This window comes from Microcaecilia unicolor, chromosome 5 (genome assembly GCF_901765095.1).
Source record: "Microcaecilia unicolor chromosome 5, aMicUni1.1, whole genome shotgun sequence".
Classification (NCBI taxonomy): domain Eukaryota; kingdom Metazoa; phylum Chordata; class Amphibia; order Gymnophiona; family Siphonopidae; genus Microcaecilia; species Microcaecilia unicolor.
The window spans coordinates 24,088,859-24,108,963 of NC_044035.1; the positions used below are offsets into that span (position 1 = coordinate 24,088,859).

The window sequence follows — 20,105 nt, forward strand, 5'->3', positions numbered from 1 at the left end:
AATACAAAAGTGTAATCCCATTGCTTGTAATGCTCTACCACTGGCTCCCAGCTAAAGCCAGACTAATATTTAAAATAAGCACTCTAATATTCAAAATACTATTTGGAATGTCTCCAGCCTATATTCTAGACTTCACTGAACTGTCACCAAGAAATGCAAACCCCAAAACTATAAGCTGTTACTCCACCTCAACTGCAGAAACAATCTACAAATCCATCTACATGACAGGATTTTGTTACCTGGGATCCAAATGGTGAACCTCAATACCCAAAGTCACATGCAACATTACAAACTATCTTCAATTCAGAAAAGACTTAAAAACATATCTCTTCAAGAAATTCTATGAATAACTGCCAATGTCACATGTTCCCTAATGTTTCCTATGCTCCACACTACCTGTAACTACTAACATAACAATGTAACTCCTCCAATAACAAATGTAACACAACTATGTAACTCCTCCAAAACTAATCTCTGTAAGCCACATTGAACCAAAACCTTGTTTTTGGATAGTTGTGGGATATAAGAATGAACAAACTAATAAATAAGCCCAATGAAACAGGAAAATACCCACCCATTGACGTTTATAACCTGCCTTCAAGGACCTTCAGATGTCATTATTTAGTCAAGTCCAGAAAACTCAGTGTATGCCTGCAAATGTCAAAGTGCACATGACAAAACCACCTTAGGTGCACTATCCACCTTATAATTGAAAGAGAAAAATGCCTAGATTTCGACCCAAATCGGGAGATAGACGTTTATCTCACAAAAACGAATAAATCGGTATAATGGAAAGCCGATTTTGGACGTTTTCAACTGCACTCCATCGCGGAAGCGTACAAAGTTGACGGGGGCGTGTCGGAGGCGTGGCGAAGGTGGAACTGGGGCGTGGTTATCGGCCGAGGAGAGATGGACGCCTTTCGCCGATAATGGAAAAAAAGTATGCGTTTGTAGCTAGAATTTAGGGCACTTTTCCTGGACCCTGTTTTTTCCACGAATAAGGCCCCAAAAAGTGCCCTAAATGACCAGATTACCCCCAGAGGGAATCGGGGATGACCTCCCCTGACTCCCCCAGTGGTCAGTAACCCCCTCCCACCACAAAAATGATGTTTCACAACTTTTTATTTTCACTCTCAAATGTCATACCCACCTCCCTGGCAGCAGTATGCAGGTCCCTGGAGCAGTTGTTAGGGGGTACAGTGGACTTCAGGCAGGTGGACCCAGGCCCATCCCCCCCTACCTGTTACAATTGTGCTGCTTAATGCTTAGTCGTCCAACCCCCCCAAACCCACTGTACCCACATGTAGGTGCCCCCCCCTTCACCCCTTAGGGCTATAGTAATGGTGTAGACTTGTGGGCAGTGGGTTTTGAGGGGGATTTGGGGGGCTCAACACACAAGGGAAGGGTGCTATGCACCTGGGAGCTCTTTTACTTTTTTTGTTTTTGTAAAAGTGCCCCCTAGGGTGCCCGGTTGGTGTCCTGGCATGTGAGGGGGACCAGTGCACTACGAATCCTGGTCCCTCCCACGAACAAATGCCTTGGATTTATTCGTTTTTGAGCTGGGCGTTTTCATTTTCCATTATCACTGAAAAACAAAAATGCCCAGCTCACAATTGTCGAATAAAACATGGACATCTATTTTTTTTCGAACATACGGTTCGGTCCGCCCCTTCACGGACCCGTTCTCGGAGATAAACACCCATGGAGATAGACGTTTTCGTTCAATTATGCCCCTCTATATACTGCTAACAAATCAGCAGCAAAAAAGCGCCACTTTGATTTCAGGGGGACCCACTGAGATATCCCAGACAGCTGGATCTTTTAAGAGCTTCAGAGCCAGGGATTTTATACAATGCACTACTACTACTACTACAGCTAATCATTTCTATAGTGCTACTAGAGTACACGGCACTGTATATATTATATGCAGGTAATTTCTCTGTCCTTAGAGGGCTCACAATCTAAGTTATTGTACCTGGGGCAATGGAGGGTTAAGTGACTTGCCCAAGGTCACAAGGAGCTACAGTGGGAATCAAACCCAGATTGCCAGGATCAAAGCCCACTGCATTAACCATTAGGCCACTCCTCCTTCCTATAACAACGAGAGGGACAAGGAGAACCCCTGTCTCGCAGCTCTTTGGAAATTCCAGTAGGGATGAAAGGATGCCATTCACTAGAATATGAATGTGTGTCTCATGCTCCATGCTGAGCACCCTGCTTCTCCCCATGGGAAAACAGCACTTTCCTCTAGCTTCCACTGACCCCCCCCCCCCCCCATGGGGGCTTTGCAGAGCTGTTTTTGAACCCCGCAGGAAAACAGCACTTTCCTCTGGCCCCACTGATCAGCTTTGTGCTGACACCCCTCTTCCCTTGTGGGGAAACTCGCCATCACCAGAAACCAGCAACTTGCCCTGGTTTCCTCCAAACTCCGGGCTGTACAGTCGGGTCAGAAGACCCATCTGGACAATAGCCTTGCTCTGGTTCTTCAGATTTTCCAATCTCAGTGCTGGGTAAGTAACAAACAAAGAAAAAAGGAAAAGAAAACCAACAACTTACTGTGAGGTTTGGATTAGATGAGTTGGTACAGAGAAGTTGAGGGTGGGAGAGGAAAGCGGGTACAGATTTAGGGGTAGCAAGAAAGGAAGGGACAGGATGGGAAAAGGGAGAAGAATGAATGTGCATTTGTAAAAGGAGCAGGAGAGCAGAGAGAACAAAAAGGTGTGAAGTTTACGGAAATATGAGACCACGGAGAAGGCATGATGGGGCAGAGAGAAGGGGGTATGTGTGTGATAGGCAGGTGTCAGAAGAATAGCGCTGCTGAGCTCCTCTTGTTTTTTTGATGGTGGGAATTTATATCCTAGGGCCACTGATTCCTTCTTGCTAAATTTTGGGGGTGGGGGGAGAGTGGGAAGCCTCCTAGCCTCAAAGAAACAGCAGGTTGTGCTTGGTTGCCCTAACACATCACCTCTTGTTCTTCCTCTGGGATTGAGAGGTGATATGTTGGGGCTGGGGCTGCCAAGCACCTCTTGCTGTTTCTCCGACGTTGGATGATGATAGGTTGGGTCTGCTGAGCCCTTCATCCTGTTTCTTTAGGGGTGGAAGTCTCCAGCCACAGACAAAGAGCAAGAAGGGCTCGGTGGCCCCAACCTATAACCTCCCACTGACAGGTAATATGAAAGCCACCTCTTTTTGTTTATAGGTGATATGTTGGGACTGCTGAGCTCCTCTTGGTTTTTTTGGGTGGGCTAAAATGTGATAAAAGATGATATGATGGCACTACTAGGCCCTTTCTTGTTGTTTCACTGGGGTTAGAAGGTGATACGTAAGGGTTGCCGAGTCCCTCTTGCTGTTTCTCAAGGGGTTTGAAGGTGATATTTAAGGGATGCAGAGTTCCTCTTGCTGTTTTTCTCTGGGGTTGGAAGGTGATATGTAAGGGATGCAGCGTCCCTCTTGCTGTTTTTCTGGGGTTGGTGGTCCCAACATATCACCTTCTACTAAGAGATGATATGATAGCGCTTTCAAGCTCCTCTTATGGTTGCTTTGGGGGGCGGGGAAGGAAATATGCTTGGGCCACCGACCTTCTCTTGCTCAGAGGATAAGAGAATCGACAAAGTACAAGCATCTACTGAATCTCCTGCTGCGAATATCACCACAGGCTGCCTCCTGTCACTCTCCGGCCTTCCCTCTGTTGATCCCCTCCTCCCCCTGAATTCCGTACTTCCTATTTCTACCTTGGTGGGATGGCCCCATAGTGGCTGGAGGCAGCCTGTGGTAAATGCTGCCACTGTTGGTGGTGATAGGAAACACAAGACATGGAAAACAAAGGAATCAAGAACCTGCCGTAATTGTAAAAATTTATTGTAGCATCCCAAGGTTCTTAACATACATATCAACCTACCATTTGAACATAAGAATATAACAGCAGCCATACTGGGTCAGACCAATGGTCCATGTAGCCAGTAACCTGCTTCCAATATTGGCCAATCCAGGTTACAAGTACCTGGAAGAATTCCAGAGCAGCAAAATTCCATGCTACTGATCCCAGGGATACCACTACAAATACTTAAAAAAAAATACTGTAAAAGCCACAAATGTGGCTTATGAAGCAAACATTACCTGTTTTCAAGTTTTGCATGACTGTATATAAAATATTCAATGAACTTTAACTTGATTGTCAAAACTGCAAAAAAAAACTGGACTGATGATTAAATTGAGCTTTAAATTAGTTGTGTTTCCAAACTTTTGGCCATGACTGTATCTCACCACATTTTAAGACAGTTCACTCTGACTTTAAGTGGCTATGATTGTATCCCTTGTATGTTCTAAAGACAGGTTCTACTTCTGTGTCATTACTATGTGCTATTTACATAAGTACATAAGCATCGCCATGCTGGGACAGACCAAGGGTCCATCGAGCCCAGCACCCTGTCACCGACAGTGGCCAAAAGAACAAGCAATTTGTCCCGCCCATCCTAGAAATACTGTATTATTCCCTCGTCCATTCAATAACATTCTATGGCTTTTTCCTCCAGGAAGCCGTCCAACCCTTTTTTGAAGTCCGTAAAGTCAACCGCCTTAACCACCTTTTCCAGCAGCAAATTCCAGAGTTTAACTACGCGCTGAGTGAAGAAACATTTCCTCCAATTCATTTTAAATTTACCACACTGCAGCTTCATCGCATGCCCCCTTGTCCTAGTATTTTTGGAAAGCGTAAACAGACGCTCCACATTGACCCATTCCATTCATTATCTCATAAACCTCTATCATATCTCCCCTCAGCTGCCTTTTCTCCAAGCTGAAGAGCCCCTGCCTCTTCAGCCTAACCTGATAGGGAAGTCGTCCCATCCCCTGTATCATCTTTGTTGCCCTTTCCTTTTATTTGTGGAAAAATTGCCTATAGTGAGGGGAAATGCTAGGAACAGGGAAAGACGGGGGCAAATAGAGGAAAGATGCTGAACATGGGGAAAGACAAGGGCACAGAGAGGAGATATGGATGATAAACATGGAGCGAGAAGAAACGTCAAATGGATAGGAAACCTTGGCACAAGAGTGAAAAGAAGACAAATGAAAGCAAAAACCAGAGACTGGGACCAACACGATTAGAAAAATGACCAATCAAAGGTAGAAGTAATTTTATTTTCTATGTCGTGAACAGAATACATACATACATCTGCCATAAGCACTTTTGTGGAGAACATTTTTTTTCTCCTGTTTTTATAAATAGACCCCATCTATAAGTCACTTTTACTCAGTTTGTAAGAACACACTAATGTCAAGAGGCCAGACAGTGTACATAAGAGTGAAATATAACAGATCATGCAAACTGAATCATGGTCTATATGCCATTTCCATCAATGCTGCCAAGTTAGTTAACTATTTAATAATAAAATGTCCTTTTCAAAATCTCTGCTGATCAGAGATCGGGGGTGCTCGGTTGAAATTTGTTAGACTTAGGCAGTACTGGAATTGAAGAAGTTGGGAAACACTGCTATATCCTATTGCCTTTCTTTCATCATCTTTTTTTTTTTTTTTTTTTAACTTAAAAGAGGCCTTTATTGAAATTGAGCCAGGAAAAAAAAAAACAACAGATATTAAAGGGAAGGGAAATGGGACTTGATATACAGCCTTTCTGAGATTTTTGCAACTACATTCAAAGCGGTTTACATATTGAAAATTCAGGTACTTGTTTTGTACCAGGGGCAATGGAGGGTTAAGTGACTTGCCAAAGTCACAAGGAGCTGCAGTGGGAATCGAACTCAGTTCCCCAGGATCAAAGTCCACTGCACTAACCACTAGGCTACTCCTCCACTCAGTTTGTAACACAACCATTGTCAGCCATTGTCAAGATAACCCCAAGGCATATACAGAAAACAGGCATGATCGACCAATCAAACCCTGGCCCATAAAACATAATTCAGTCACCCAGTGCATCCTCCTGGTTAATAAACATTTTAAAATAAATTCCTCAACAACAACAACCCCACCCCCCCCCACCCCCCACACACACACCTTCCCGCACCCAACTACCAACACAAGCAATTCCCCAAACTTTCTCCCACTTCCCCATGGCCCCTCCAAGCAATGCAGCTAACCACTCCATCTATAAAGATATCACAGTTTAATCCGCCACAGGGACAAAACAGAAGCAACTTACACACAGCCAATGTTAACTTGGCAGTATTCAAGTAATGCCACACCAACCTCATTCCAGGTAGGTGTCTATTCAGCAAAAAATGCCCAGGTTCCCAAAGAACCTGTAACCCAGTGTACCATTTAATACAAAGTATTTTTTCCAAAAGTCTCGCTTTTGGACTCTTTCACCATCTTTTTTAACCCCATTTCTACCTCTCACTCAACCACTTCCTTTCATACCCCTCTCCAGTACCCCACCCCTTTTCAATGCCTCTCCTCCTCTCTCTATTCTCGCAGGTTATTCCCACATCGCAATCTTTACTTCAACTTCATCCCCTTCTCTCACTTTCCATATCACACCATCACAAATTCTCCCAAATCATCAACACAATCCCATTCACACCTACCAACTGCCAAGTCCTCACAATCCCCTCAAAATTTCCACTCCATTTCCTCATTCATAATTCCTTGCTTTGACCACCCCCAATAGTTTCTCACTCAATCATCAAGTCCTGGTCATCTTCTGCTCTGTTTCCCTTGTCCCCTCCCCCACCCCCTTCTCTTTTCTTCTGTTTTACCCCTCCTCCACCGCCATCCATCTTCTGCTCTGCTTCCTCTATCTCCCACCCCAAGTGCCATTCATCTTCTGCTCTTTCCAAGGTTTCTAGTCCAGTTGATATTTTTCTCTCTCCATGTCCACCATCACATCCATCTCTCTCTCTCTCTCTCTCTGTGGATTCAGTGTCTCTCCTCCTCATCCAAGCTCTCTTCTTTCCATTCCCTCTTCAGTTCAGCATCTTTCATTCCCCCTCCCCAGTTTGCCATCTTTGTCCCTCTCCCCCCTTCCCCACATTCTGCCATCTCTCCCTCCTTTCTTTTCTTCATGATCTGGCATCTCTTTTACTATTCCTTCCCTCTTTACCCTACACTGCCTGCCCCCTCCTCACCCTCAGCAGCCCTCCAACTTTCCTAAAGGCCATTGACAGCATCTGTAAAGAAAGCAACATGCCTCCAGCTGGCCCTAGAAGCATTCCCTCTACAGTGTCCCGCCTATGCGGACACAACTTCCTGTGGCCGCATAGACGGGACACTATAGAGGGAATGCTTCTGGGCCCAGCTAGAGGCACTTTGCTGTCCCTGCAGATGCAGTCGGTGGCCCATGGGAACATTGGAGGGCCACTGAGGGGGAGGAGGGAGGGGCAGGCAAGAGAGATACCTGAACCCACAGAGTAGAGAGAAGATGGAGAAATGCCGGACAGGGAATAAATCATCCTGTTCTGCCTCTTCCCCCTCTACAGCGACACCTCTGTCCCTGACTAGCGCTCCGACAACCACCACCCTTATTTTGAGTGATTTGATGGGGGAAGCAGTTTATCCCTTGCCTCAGGCAAGGGACTGGTTTGAGCCACCCCTGTACACCCCCAACATCTCCCCCTGAATCTCCATATGGTGGGGATGTTCACAGTAAATTGATTTCTAAGATCACTATTTACACATAGCAAAGTTTCTAAAATAAACTCCTACGTTTCCTCATTCCACATGCCAGTTTTGAAGCGTGTCAATCCTATCAATTCATTTGTGCACTGTCCAACAGGCATGACTGGGCAGAAATGCAGTTCATAGCAAATCAAAGGGATTGGCAGGCACTGCAGCCATGGAAGAGACAAAGATGGCAGTGATGTAACAGCAACAGACACTCCACAGCCTCAAAACAGAGAAACACCTTTCAGTCAAAACCACAAAGGAAAAAAAAAAAGTGCTGACTGAACAAAGAGAGACATGTTTGCAATGGAAGAGTGATTGGTTGCTATAAGATACAAAACAGGAGCTGGATATCTTGTTCAGGTGGTGGGGGACCAGAGAACACTGTAAACAGAAAACACTATCACAAAAAGCATGAGGTGTAGACCATTAAGTGTATGTTAACTCAATCTTATTTTACAATAACTTGATGGCAACCTTGCATGTGTATTGGAACACTCATCCTATATAATAATTCTCACCTCCAACAGGATGTGCTTGGGACCGTGCCTGCCGGAAGTGGTCTGCTAGGCAGGCATGCACTGACCTCAGTGACATCAGCGACAGACAATTTGGCAAAGCAAAACAATCTGAGTGCTGGCCATTAGGACACAGGGTTGATAGGAGAGTTTTAAAAGACTGAAGGAACCGAAAGTGTTAAATGGGGGGAGGGGTGGGAGTTCTGAAGGACATGAACATTTGGGAAAGGAAAACAAACTGAATGCTGGCCATTAGGACACAGGGTAGATAGGAGAGTTTTAAAAGACTGAAGGAAATGAAAGTGTTAAACTGGAGAAGGGGGGGGGGGGGGAGTTGTGAATGACTGAAAGACATGCAAATCTGGGACAGGAAAACAATTTCAATGCTGGCCATTAGCACACAGGGTACATAGGACAGTTTTAAAAGACTGAATGAACCAAAAGTGTTCAGGGGGGGCAAGTTCTGAATGAATGAAAGAAATGAAAATTTACGAGAGGAACACAATCTGAATGCCGGGCATTTGTACATAGGGTAGATAGGACACTTTTTTAAAAAAATGAAGAACATGAAAGTATTACATCTTGGGGGAGGGGTGAGGAGGAAAGCGGTGGGGTATCCGGATACTGGGCGTTAGGGCCACGGGGGTACATAGACTTTTGAAAGCCTTAAGGAACCCAAAGTGTGGGAAGGAGGAGGAAAAGGAGGGGAGGGAACGGGGTGAGGGGCATTAGGAACAGGGAAGGGGGCCCTGTCACACACTCTCATTTTCACACACACTGTCACACAGACAGTCTCACTGTCACACACCCGCACATTCACTCTGGCTCTCTCTCTCAAACATACACACTCCCAGGAAAACCTTGCTAGCGCCCGTTTCATTCGTTCCAGAAACGGGCCTTTTTTACTAGTCTTATGATAATATAAAGCAAAGTTACTCACCTGCAGCAGGTGTTCTCCAAGGACAACAAGCCAAGTATTCTCACAGAATACGATGGCCTGCTTGTCCTCGGAGAAACTATAAAATAACTATGGCTTTGAAAAGCAAGTTAAAGTTGCAATACATGTGAAGTCTGCAAAAACAAAACAAAAACACACACAACAAAAAAACTCTCTCTTATACAACTAGGAGACCTATGTATTTCAGAAGCAGTTTTGTTCAAACATTTTCTCTATTTCATTTTTTATGTGCATTATTTGCAAATAGTACACATTAAAAGTGAAACAATAGAACAACATATTGGGTTTTTTTTTGTTTTGAAGTAAGACAAATGGAAATAATGATGCTTGACCCAAGTTCTGTTGTGCTTTTTGTTTCCGAACAAATGCGCATCCCTTAATTTACTAACAGGTTCTCTCTTCTGTCTATGAGAAAAAGATTTAGGAATTCTTATAATAAGCTGTGGTAAAAAGAGGCCTTAGTGTGCCCTCAGGTGGGTTTTTCCTACATGCTAAGGACATTCTTACTGCAGCCAGAAAATGGCCAGACCATGTGCTAATGTTGCAATTAGCATGCAACCATAAATAAAATTAGAGCTTGAGCACTTACCAACACATGTTTTGTAGGCATTAGGACTCGCACGTTAATCCTGTGCTAATCAGTTAGCATGTGGTAATGCTGCTGCACTAAGGGCTCCTTTAACAAAGCTACAGTAGTGATTCCCGGTACAACAAACGAGACAAAGCCCATTCAATTCCTATGGGCTTTGCATTTGCAGCTGAAGAATCACTACCGCAGCTTTGTAAAAGGTGCCCTGTTTAGTGCAGGAACACCCACTCCAAGAAAAATTTAAAAAATATTTTTTAATGCAGTTACCCAAGGAGGTTTTATGACAGGAGACAGCATGAGCCTACATACCCCATTCTGTGGGCTGATGCTTAGCTAGCTACCACATTGAATGACCCCAAACATTCACAGATGCTATTGAAAACAGCAGCAAACTTGTGAGGTTGATAATTGTTTTAGTAAACCTCCTTGGTTTTGTATTCTATTAGGTGTGGATTGGGGAGGGGGTGTAAGGGGAGTTTCTGAGGGGTCTGTGAAGAGGGAGGGTTATATTCAAAATGTGTTTGTCACTGCTCAAGAGCTTGATTTGTTATTTGCATGCTGTATTGTAGGTATCAGTGCTACGCTACATGCCTTTATTTTTGCTTATGATTACAGCTTTTTTTATTTATTTGAAGGCTTCCTAATATATATCATGAAATAAAATTAAAAATCACTAAAACAGCATAAACATTATTGTAGCTGGTAGAAATAGAAGTAATACACTGTATTTTGTGCTCATTTTTCTACACTGTTCTATAGCATACAGTAATACATGGCCAAATCTCTGTGAGGATATCCTGTTTCCTGATGGGTTCATCTTAACTGTTGTTGTAATCTGCCATGGAAAGCCTGGTATCATTACTCTAAACCTTCTGTAACCTGAGGGGTTGGTTGTTTTTTTACCTATGGGGAGGGTCCTGGGGCATAAGCCATGGGTGCAGGTGCTCCAGAGCAACAGACTTGTTCTTGGAGCCACAAGAGTCCCCACAACTCGGCACCAAGAGGCCTAGATAGAGCCAGGGCCTTTCTTAAAGCAACTCCAAAAAACAAGTCTGCCGCTCTGGAGTAGGACACAGCTCACGCAGCCCCCACCCCGGCAGGTATCATCTCCTCACCCCCCCCCCACCAGGACCCCCCCAGAGGTAAAAATAATTTAACCTCAGGTTACAGTTCCGACAGTTCCTCTGTGTACATTTGAATGCTGATTGTTTGTTTGTTTAGGGTACACTAACATGGAGGGGGGGAGATGGCTTCAACTTTTTAAAGTCATAAAATCTCCTTGCTATTATCGCACACAGATCTGGAAATTATCACAGAATGCTCAAGTGTATCCCATGGTAAGTGCACACTGGCGCTTACTGCAGCTTAGTAAAAGGGCTCCTGTAAGTTCCTAGATCTCTTTTAAAGAGCATTTATTAAAAATCTCAGCATGGGATCAAAATATCAACGTAATGGGAACTGGTGATTATTTGTAAACTTTAATAATTTGGATACAGACTGCATTCAATGGTCATTTTTTTTCTTTTTGTATGAATATTTATTTTATTTTTTTAATTGTTGCACTGTTATAAACGAGATGTTGCAGTGTATAGAGCTGTCTATATACCATGTCTAAGAAAGTTCATTATTGGTTTATCTGAATCTATTATTGAAAAATTCAATAAACATATTTGAACTTACAAACCAAAAAAAATCTCAGCAGGAAACCAATGCAATGCCTCTAGTTTGTATGTTAATATGATTGCTTTGATATTCTATGTACCCACCTGTATCTATATTTTGAAATTCTTATCCTATAATGTGTACATGTTGCTATTACATTTTGTAAGCCACATTGCGCCTGCAAATAGGTGGGAAAATGTGGGATACAAGTGCAGCAAATAAATAAATGATTATCGTTCCCAAGGGAAAATTGCCCGTGTTATTTTTTGAATCACACTGCAGTTGACAAGTACTGACTAGAGGTGAGAAAATAAGCTTTGCCCAAAGTTGAAAGTGTGAACAAGACTGCCTTGTAGGCCAATCTGACAAGCACTATTTCACTTTCATATCATCACCGCACGTCTCCCAAAAAAAGCAGATCATACTCGTCGACAAAAAACATTTGGTTTTCTGTTCACACGTCTATGATGTCATCAAGCTGTGCAATAATCAAGCCTCAAAATAAGCTGAGCTGTGTGTGTCAGTATTATCACTCATCATCGGTGCTAATGTTGCTACAAGCATCACCAGAAACCTTCTACTAAAACGAGCAGAATTTCAAACAGCTTTATAGCAACTCCGATATGCTAATGAAAAAGTGAAACACATTGATTGTTGACTTTTGTCTAGTTTACTGTATATTTTCTATACTCTAATTGGAATATTACTCTGTTTTTCTTATTCCGGAAATGGCGATGGCCACTACGGTATTTGTAAGCCACATTGCGCCTGCAAAAAGAGGTGGGAAAATGTGGGATACCCGCTGTTCGTTGGTCATTATTGCCTATAATTCAGCGGTGTGATTCCCTCTATTTTGTGTTACTTGGATACAAGTGCAGCAAATAAATAAATAAATAATTATCATTCCCAAGGGCAAATTGCCTGTGTTATTTTTTTTGAATCACACTGCAGTTGATGACAAGTACTGACTAGAGGTGAGAAAACATGCTTTGCCCCAAAGTTGAAAGTGTGAACAAGACTGCCACTTTTGTTGTTGTTGTAGGTCAATTTGACACAAGCACTATTTCACTTTCACATCATCACCGCACGTCTCCCAAAAAGCTCGTCAACAAAAACATTTGGTTTTCTGTTCACACGTCTATGATGTCATCAAGCTGTGCAATAATCAAGCCTCAAAATAAGTTGAGCTGTGTGTGTCAGTATTTATCACTCATCAGTGCTAATGTTGCTACAAGCATCGCCAGAAATCTTATAACTATATACGAGCAGAATTTCAAACGGCGTTATAGCAACTCCGATATGCTAATGAAAAAGTGAAACACATTTGATTATTGACTTTCGTCTAATTTACTGTATATTTGCTATACTCTAATTGGAATATTACTCTGTATTTCTTATTCCGGAAATGGCGATGGCCACTACGGTATTTGTAAGCCACATTGCGCCTGCAAAAAGAGGTGGGAAAATGTGGGATACCCGCTGTTTGTTGGTTGTTATTGCCTATAATTCAGCGGTGTGATTCCCTCTATTTTGTGTTACTTGGATACAAGTGCAGCAAATAAATAAATAAATTATTATCGTTCCCAAGGGAAAATTGCCTGTGTTATGTTGATGACAAGTACTGACTAGAGGTGAGAAAACATGCTTTGCCCCAAAGTTGAAAGTGTGAACAAGACTGCCACTTTTGTTGTTGTTGTAGGTCAATTTGACACAAGCACTATTTCACTTTCACATCATCACCGCACGTCTCCCAAAAAGCTCGTCAACAAAAACATTTGGTTTTCTGTTCACACGTCTATGATGTCATCAAGCTGTGCAATAATCAAGCCTCAAAATAAGTTGAGCTGTGTGTGTCAGTATTTATCACTCATCAGTGCTAATGTTGCTACAAGCATCGCCAGAAATCTTATAACTATATACGAGCAGAATTTCAAACGGCGTTATAGCAACTCCGATATGCTAATGAAAAAGTGAAACACATTTGATTATTGACTTTCGTCTAATTTACTGTATATTTGCTATACTCTAATTGGAATATTACTCTGTATTTCTTATTCCGGAAATGGCGATGGCCACTACGGTATTTGTAAGCCACATTGCGCCTGCAAAAAGAGGTGGGAAAATGTGGGATACCCGCTGTTTGTTGGTTGTTATTGCCTATAATTCAGCGGTGTGATTCCCTCTATTTTGTGTTACTTGGATACAAGTGCAGCAAATAAATAAATAAATTATTATCGTTCCCAAGGGAAAATTGCCTGTGTTATGTTGATGACAAGTACTAACTAGAGGTGAGAAAACATGCTTTGCCCCAAAGTTGAAAGTGTGAACAAGACTGCCACTTTTGTTGTTGTTGTAGGTCAATTTGACACAAGCACTATTTCACTTTCACATCATCACCGCACGTCTCCCAAAAAGCTCGTCAACAAAAACATTTGGTTTTCTGTTCACACGTCTATGATGTCATCAAGCTGTGCAATAATCAAGCCTCAAAATAAGTTGAGCTGTGTGTGTCAGTATTTATCACTCATCAGTGCTAATGTTGCTACAAGCATCGCCAGAAATCTTATAACTATATACGAGCAGAATTTCAAACGGCGTTATAGCAACTCCGATATGCTAATGAAAAAGTGAAACACATTTGATTATTGACTTTCGTCTAATTTACTGTATATTTGCTATACTCTAATTGGAATATTACTCTGTATTTCTTATTCCGGAAATGGCGATGGCCACTACGGTATTTGTAAGCCACATTGCGCCTGCAAAAAGAGGTGGGAAAATGTGGGATACCCGCTGTTTGTTGGTTGTTATTGCCTATAATTCAGCGGTGTGATTCCCTCTATTTTGTGTTACTTGGATACAAGTGCAGCAAATAAATAAATAAATTATTATCGTTCCCAAGGGAAAATTGCCTGTGTTATGTTGATGACAAGTACTAACTAGAGGTGAGAAAACATGCTTTGCCCCAAAGTTGAAAGTGTGAACAAGACTGCCACTTTTGTTGTTGTTGTAGGTCAATTTGACACAAGCACTATTTCACTTTCACATCATCACCGCACGTCTCCCAAAAAGCTCGTCAACAAAAACATTTGGTTTTCTGTTCACACGTCTATGATGTCATCAAGCTGTGCAATAATCAAGCCTCAAAATAAGTTGAGCTGTGTGTGTCAGTATTTATCACTCATCAGTGCTAATGTTGCTACAAGGATCGCCAGAAATCTTATAACTATATACGAGCAGAATTTCAAACGGCGTTATAGCAACTCCGATATGCTAATGAAAAAGTGAAACACATTTGATTATTGACTTTCGTCTAATTTACTGTATATTTGCTATACTCTAATTGGAATATTACTCTGTATTTCTTATTCCGGAAATGGCGATGGCCACTACGGTATTTGTAAGCCACATTGCGCCTGCAAAAAGAGGTGGGAAAATGTGGGATACCCGCTGTTTGTTGGTTGTTATTGCCTATAATTCAGCGGTGTGATTCCCTCTATTTTGTGTTACTTGGATACAAGTGCAGCAAATAAATAAATAAATTATTATCGTTCCCAAGGGAAAATTGCCTGTGTTATGTTGATGACAAGTACTGACTAGAGGTGAGAAAACATGCTTTGCCCCAAAGTTGAAAGTGTGAACAAGACTGCCACTTTTGTTGTTGTTGTAGGTCAATTTGACACAAGCACTATTTCACTTTCACATCATCACCGCACGTCTCCCAAAAAGCTCGTCAACAAAAACATTTGGTTTTCTGTTCACACGTCTATGATGTCATCAAGCTGTGCAATAATCAAGGCTTAAAATAAGCTGAGCTGTGTGTGTCAGTATTTATCACTCATCAGTGCTAATGTTGCTACAAGCATCGCCAGAAATCTTATAACTATATACGAGCAGAATTTCAAACGGCGTTATAGCAACTCCGATATGCTAATGAAAAAAACGTGAAACACATTAGATCTGACCACCTGCCCCCCCCCCCCCCCCCCCCCCCCAAATTACGTGTCAATAGTAAGAGGCACTCACCTACGGGACTACTAGGGAACCCGCTTGCATACTCTATTTCCATTACTTCCAGTGAGGTGAGAAGGGCCGCAGATATATTACAAAAAAAAAAAAAACCTCTTTTTTTTTTTTACACAAACCTTCTTTCTCCCACTCTGGCCTGAAAATGAAAAAAAAAGAAATATAGAGTGACAAAAAGCTGAAAGTTGGACTTGGGAGGTGGATTAAGGACTCCCGTGACTGTAACCCCGGTTGAAAGGACCGGGAGCCACCCGCTAAAGAGAACTTTCCCCAACCCGTGAGAGGCCGTTAAAAGCTGGCAAAGCAGCAGCACTGAGGAGGAGGAGGAGGAGCGCGAATAACCGAATCGCTGTTTACGTTCAAGCTTCCTCCCGCTTTACCTCAGAGCCGCGGGGACGGGGGTGGGTGGTTCCTGTCACTTTGATGACCTTCGTTTTGGAGGGGGAGGGGCGCTCTGGCTAGGAGGACACGACGTTTGGTGCCGCCCCGGGCGCGCGAGGTGCTGCGCAACCCCGCTCGCGAAACAGTTTACCTGTGAGGGTCACTCTGTGCCCCCCTTCTTCCCCGCCCCGCCCCCTCTTCTCCTCTCCCGCCTGGCACGCGTCCGACTCGCCTGCCTGCTGCTCTGTTTGTTTTCGTTTCGCTTTCCACCCAGTAACAGCGTCGCGTGCCGCACCGAGCTCCCGCTCCGCGCCGATTGACTGAGAAACGGCGAAGGGGCAGGGAGGAGGAGGGCCGAAGGTGGGCGTAACGTAACCCGTAAGGGGCATAGTGAGGCAGTGGACAAAGAAATTATATATATAAGAAGTGATATTAACTGTTAAAATCTGGGGTTTAAAAGTGGTGTTTGAATTCCTATTTCAAAATCAGCTTTTTACTTTGCAACTGAAGTGAAGGTATGCCAGATGTTTCATATTATTTCAATGTCTAGCTGCCGAGCTAAGGTTAGGAAAGGTCAGTGAGAAATGCAACTCTGTCCCTTGTGAATTGCCAATGCTAGCTGGCACAGCTGTAAACTATTATGACTGAACAAAGGAATGAGCTAGATATATTGTAGTTTACAAGATAGAAAATACTATTTAGAGAGAGGCAATAGATTAGTATTTAGAAGTTCTTGCTTATAAGGAATATTGATTCTGTGTATTTTAGAATATGTTTTATTATGTTTGTTCAACTCTGTGTTACTTTTAAAATGATCCTTTGTCTGCTGTTTAAGACTGCAGTTGAGGAGATCAACATGTGGTTTGACTTAGCCATAGTACTGGCTGGTTCAATGTATAAGCTGAGAGGTGAAAAAGGTCAGAACTAGTCAGCTCTCTTCTCCTTGATTAATTATAGGTAAAATGCAGGAATGGTCTTGGAAGTAATAACCTGATATGTATGCTATTAATTAAGATTGGCTTTTGACCTCTTTAATGAATGCCAGAGTTTAGTTAGCAGTTAGTACTAGGAATATGAGAAATCAATCATAATAACATGTAAGAGACTGGAGACCAAATGTCTGGCATGAGGGGCCCCAGGTCAGAGGTCAGTTTAGGATGTCTGGAACCTATGTAACTGATATTTCAAAAGTAATGATTGGTTGAGGCAAGGTAGCCAATCTAATTTCTTAACCAATTGGGAGTAAAGGGGGCTAGGCTAGGAGGAGGGCTTAGGACCCTATTTAAGTAGGAGCAGAAGCAGTTTACGTCAGAAGGAGCTCAGAAGAAAGAGAAGGACAGAAGGAACAGACAGAAGAAGGAGAAGACAGCATAAGAAGAGAAGCAGCTGAGAGAAAGACACAGAGAGCTGAGAGAAAGACACAAAGAGCTGAGAGAAAGAGAAGAGAGCTAGAACTGATGTCTTGCTTTGTTTGCTGGCAAATAAAGAAGATTTCTCTCTCATACTGGTGTGTGCTGTCTGACTCCTGAAGCATCACAAATTCCTATCTCAATTCCTGCAACAATTCTTGGTGGCAGCGGTGGGATCATGAATCCTGCATTAATCCCAGCACCCAACTGACTGGAGAACATTCGCCGGGTATGTATTTTGTATTCTGTATTTTGTATTGTAATCCTAGCTAGGAAATTGTAAACCAGCCCCTCAAGAAGGAGGGAAGGAGAATCTGATCAATTCTCAGCAAAGGCCCTAGTACCTTCTAGTCGCGGGGACTAGAAGCGAAAACGCTTGAGCTTATCTGTATCTGAGAAATCTGAAATTGTTGGGTGGGATTTTCTGTATGGAATGTGTGATGCGTGAATGATTAACTGAGTGCGGACTTCTTATAGCTGCATTTCCAATTAACGCGAGTTCAATTGGTCAGCAACGGAAGGAAGCGATTGTTGTCTGTCTACCTAGTGTCTCGAGAGTGCAGACCCCTTACTGCATTCTCAAAAATTCCCTCCCTTTTTGTGTGTTGTAACTGTAAGCATTATGGGTGGGACATCATCTAGACAAATTGTTACCCCCCTAGATTGTATGCTTAGAAATTTTAAAAAAGGTTTTTTAATTAATGACTATGGACAGACTTTAAGCTCAGGTACTTTAAGAACCTTGTGTGAAGTTGAGTGGCCATCTATGGGAGTGGGGTGGCCCCCTAGTGGCAGCTTAGATATTGAAGTAATCCGGAAGGTCTACAGCATAGTTGTAGGAGAATCAGAATATTCTGAACAACTCCCTTATATAGATTCCTGGGACAGCCTTGTGACTGACCCTCCCTCGTGGTTGAAAACTTATATGGGATCCCCAGTAAAATTCATGTTAGGTCGTGTTCAAAGAAAGATTAGAAAATCTAAACTAGAAGAGGGAAAGAGCCCCAGGAAGCTTACCACCCAATCGGTGGCTTCCGCCCCTACCCTGTCCGAGAAACCCATACTCTCTGATGACCCCTCAGACCTTGAGCCACCACCTTATGGCCCATTGTTGGGGTTCCGTGCCACCCCCAGAGATCCACGCCGCCCAGCCCAAGCCTCTCCAGCACAGGCTTCTCCGGATAGTTCTTCCCCTCCTGTGCCAAACCTGCCACACCCTAGGTTGGACTTTTCACCTGGCCTCTACCCTTCTGTGCCACATCCTCCCCTGTTAACCTCTGTAGACCCACTTTGGGCTCCACTCCCTGACTCCTCAACTCCTGACAGCCCAGCCTCTCCCTCTAGTACCCCTACCCACTCATTAGGGGCCCGGCATCCCTTTCAATGGACTGAATCACCTGTGACCACCTCTCAGTCTATGAGTACCCCTCCCCATCCCTCAGGGGTTCAACACACCTCCATTGAATGGGTTAGACCCGCTGCAATTACCTTTGAGCATGATAGGAGGGTAGCTCCTAGCTCTACCTCAGATTCCATTCCCACCTCCTCGAGAGTTCTGCCACTTCGTCAGGTAACTACCACTCGACCGGATCCTAATAATCAGGGTCAGGTTATACAGGCACAGGCCTATCAGTATGTACCCTTCACAACCACTGATCTCCTGAATTGGAAGACGCATTACCCCTCTTATACTGAAAAGCCTCAGGCAGTGGTGGACCTAGTGACTAGCATTATGGCCACCCATAACCCAACCTGGACTGATTGTCAACAACTTCTCCTGACCCTCTTCACAACTGAGGAGAGGCGGAAGATTTTGCAAAATGCTGAGGCCATCACGCGAGAGCGTGCTCCCGAGAGGACACCGGACCTAGAGGGGTGGGTTAGAGCTCGGTTTCCTCGCGCAGCTCCAGCTTGGGATCCAAATGATGGGCAGCACTATGAACTGTTGTCTGGCTATTGCCGGGACTTACTGGAAGGTATGAGGAAAGGCATAAAGAGGCCCATTAATCTGGCAAAGGTCTCTGAAATTCTCCAAGGGGCAACTGAATCCCCTGGGGCCTTTTTAGAGCGACTAATTGAAGCCTACAGAACATACACCCCATTTGACCCTGAAGCCCAAGAAAACCAGAGAATGGTGAATAGTGCATTGGTGGCCCAGAGTATGCCAGATATCCGGAAGAAGTTGCAGCGTCAGGAGGGATTCGCAGGGATGAATACCACCCAGCTAATTGAGATCGCAACCAAGGTTTTCATTAATAGAGATCAGGAGGTGCGCCGAGAGGCTGACCGGAAGATGCAGAAGAAGGCCGACCTTTTAGCGGCAGCCATTACTAATTCCACCCTTAACCGAGGTCGACTTCTAGCTAATGGGAAGCCAAAGTGGGACCCCGGACCACCAGCCAGGGCCCGAGATTCCTTCAATCAATCCCGGCCAAGGGGGGAGAATCCCAGACCAAGATTGGAGAGGGACCAGTGTGCCTATTGTAAGGAAAGAGGGCACTGGAAAGATGAATGCCCCCAGAGGCGCCAGGGACTGAGAAGGGGACCAGGAGATCGAGGAAGCCGAGGCCGAGTTCGAGAGGGAAGATATGAGCCTCCTGAATCTGACATCATCGGGATAGCCGAGATGGCAGAATGGGACGAATAGGACAGACCGGGTTCCTACAAACTGGGCTCCCAGGAACCTATGGTCAAGCTAACTATAGGGAGCCGCTCAATTCCATTCATGATTGATACAGGAGCTGAACATTCTGTTGTGACGGAGCGATTAGCGCCTGTGTCTGGAAAAACTGTCCGAGTGGTGGGAGCCACGGGGGTGCAGAACCGGAGGCCCTTTCTGACAACCCGTAGATGCCAATTAGGCTCACACATAGTCACTCATGAATTCTTGTATATGCCAGACTGTCCAATCCCTTTGTTAGGTCGAGACCTGCTGTCCAAGCTTAGGG

General features: G+C 43.8%; 1 protein-coding gene across 3 annotated transcripts in view; it reads right to left on the bottom strand.

Moving 5' to 3' along the window:
- Positions 1-16,133, bottom strand: part of PDCD4 (programmed cell death 4) — a 104,533-nt gene extending 88,400 nt beyond the window's left edge. For all 3 annotated transcript variants that reach the window (XM_030202764.1, XM_030202765.1, XM_030202762.1), the window contains exon 1: positions 15,368-16,133. In XM_030202764.1, the coding sequence (XP_030058624.1) occupies positions 15,368-15,410 (43 nt within the window). In that variant the 5' untranslated portion in view covers positions 15,411-16,133. The remainder of the gene's footprint in view (positions 1-15,367) is intronic.
- Positions 16,134-20,105: the final 3,972 nt, after the last annotated feature.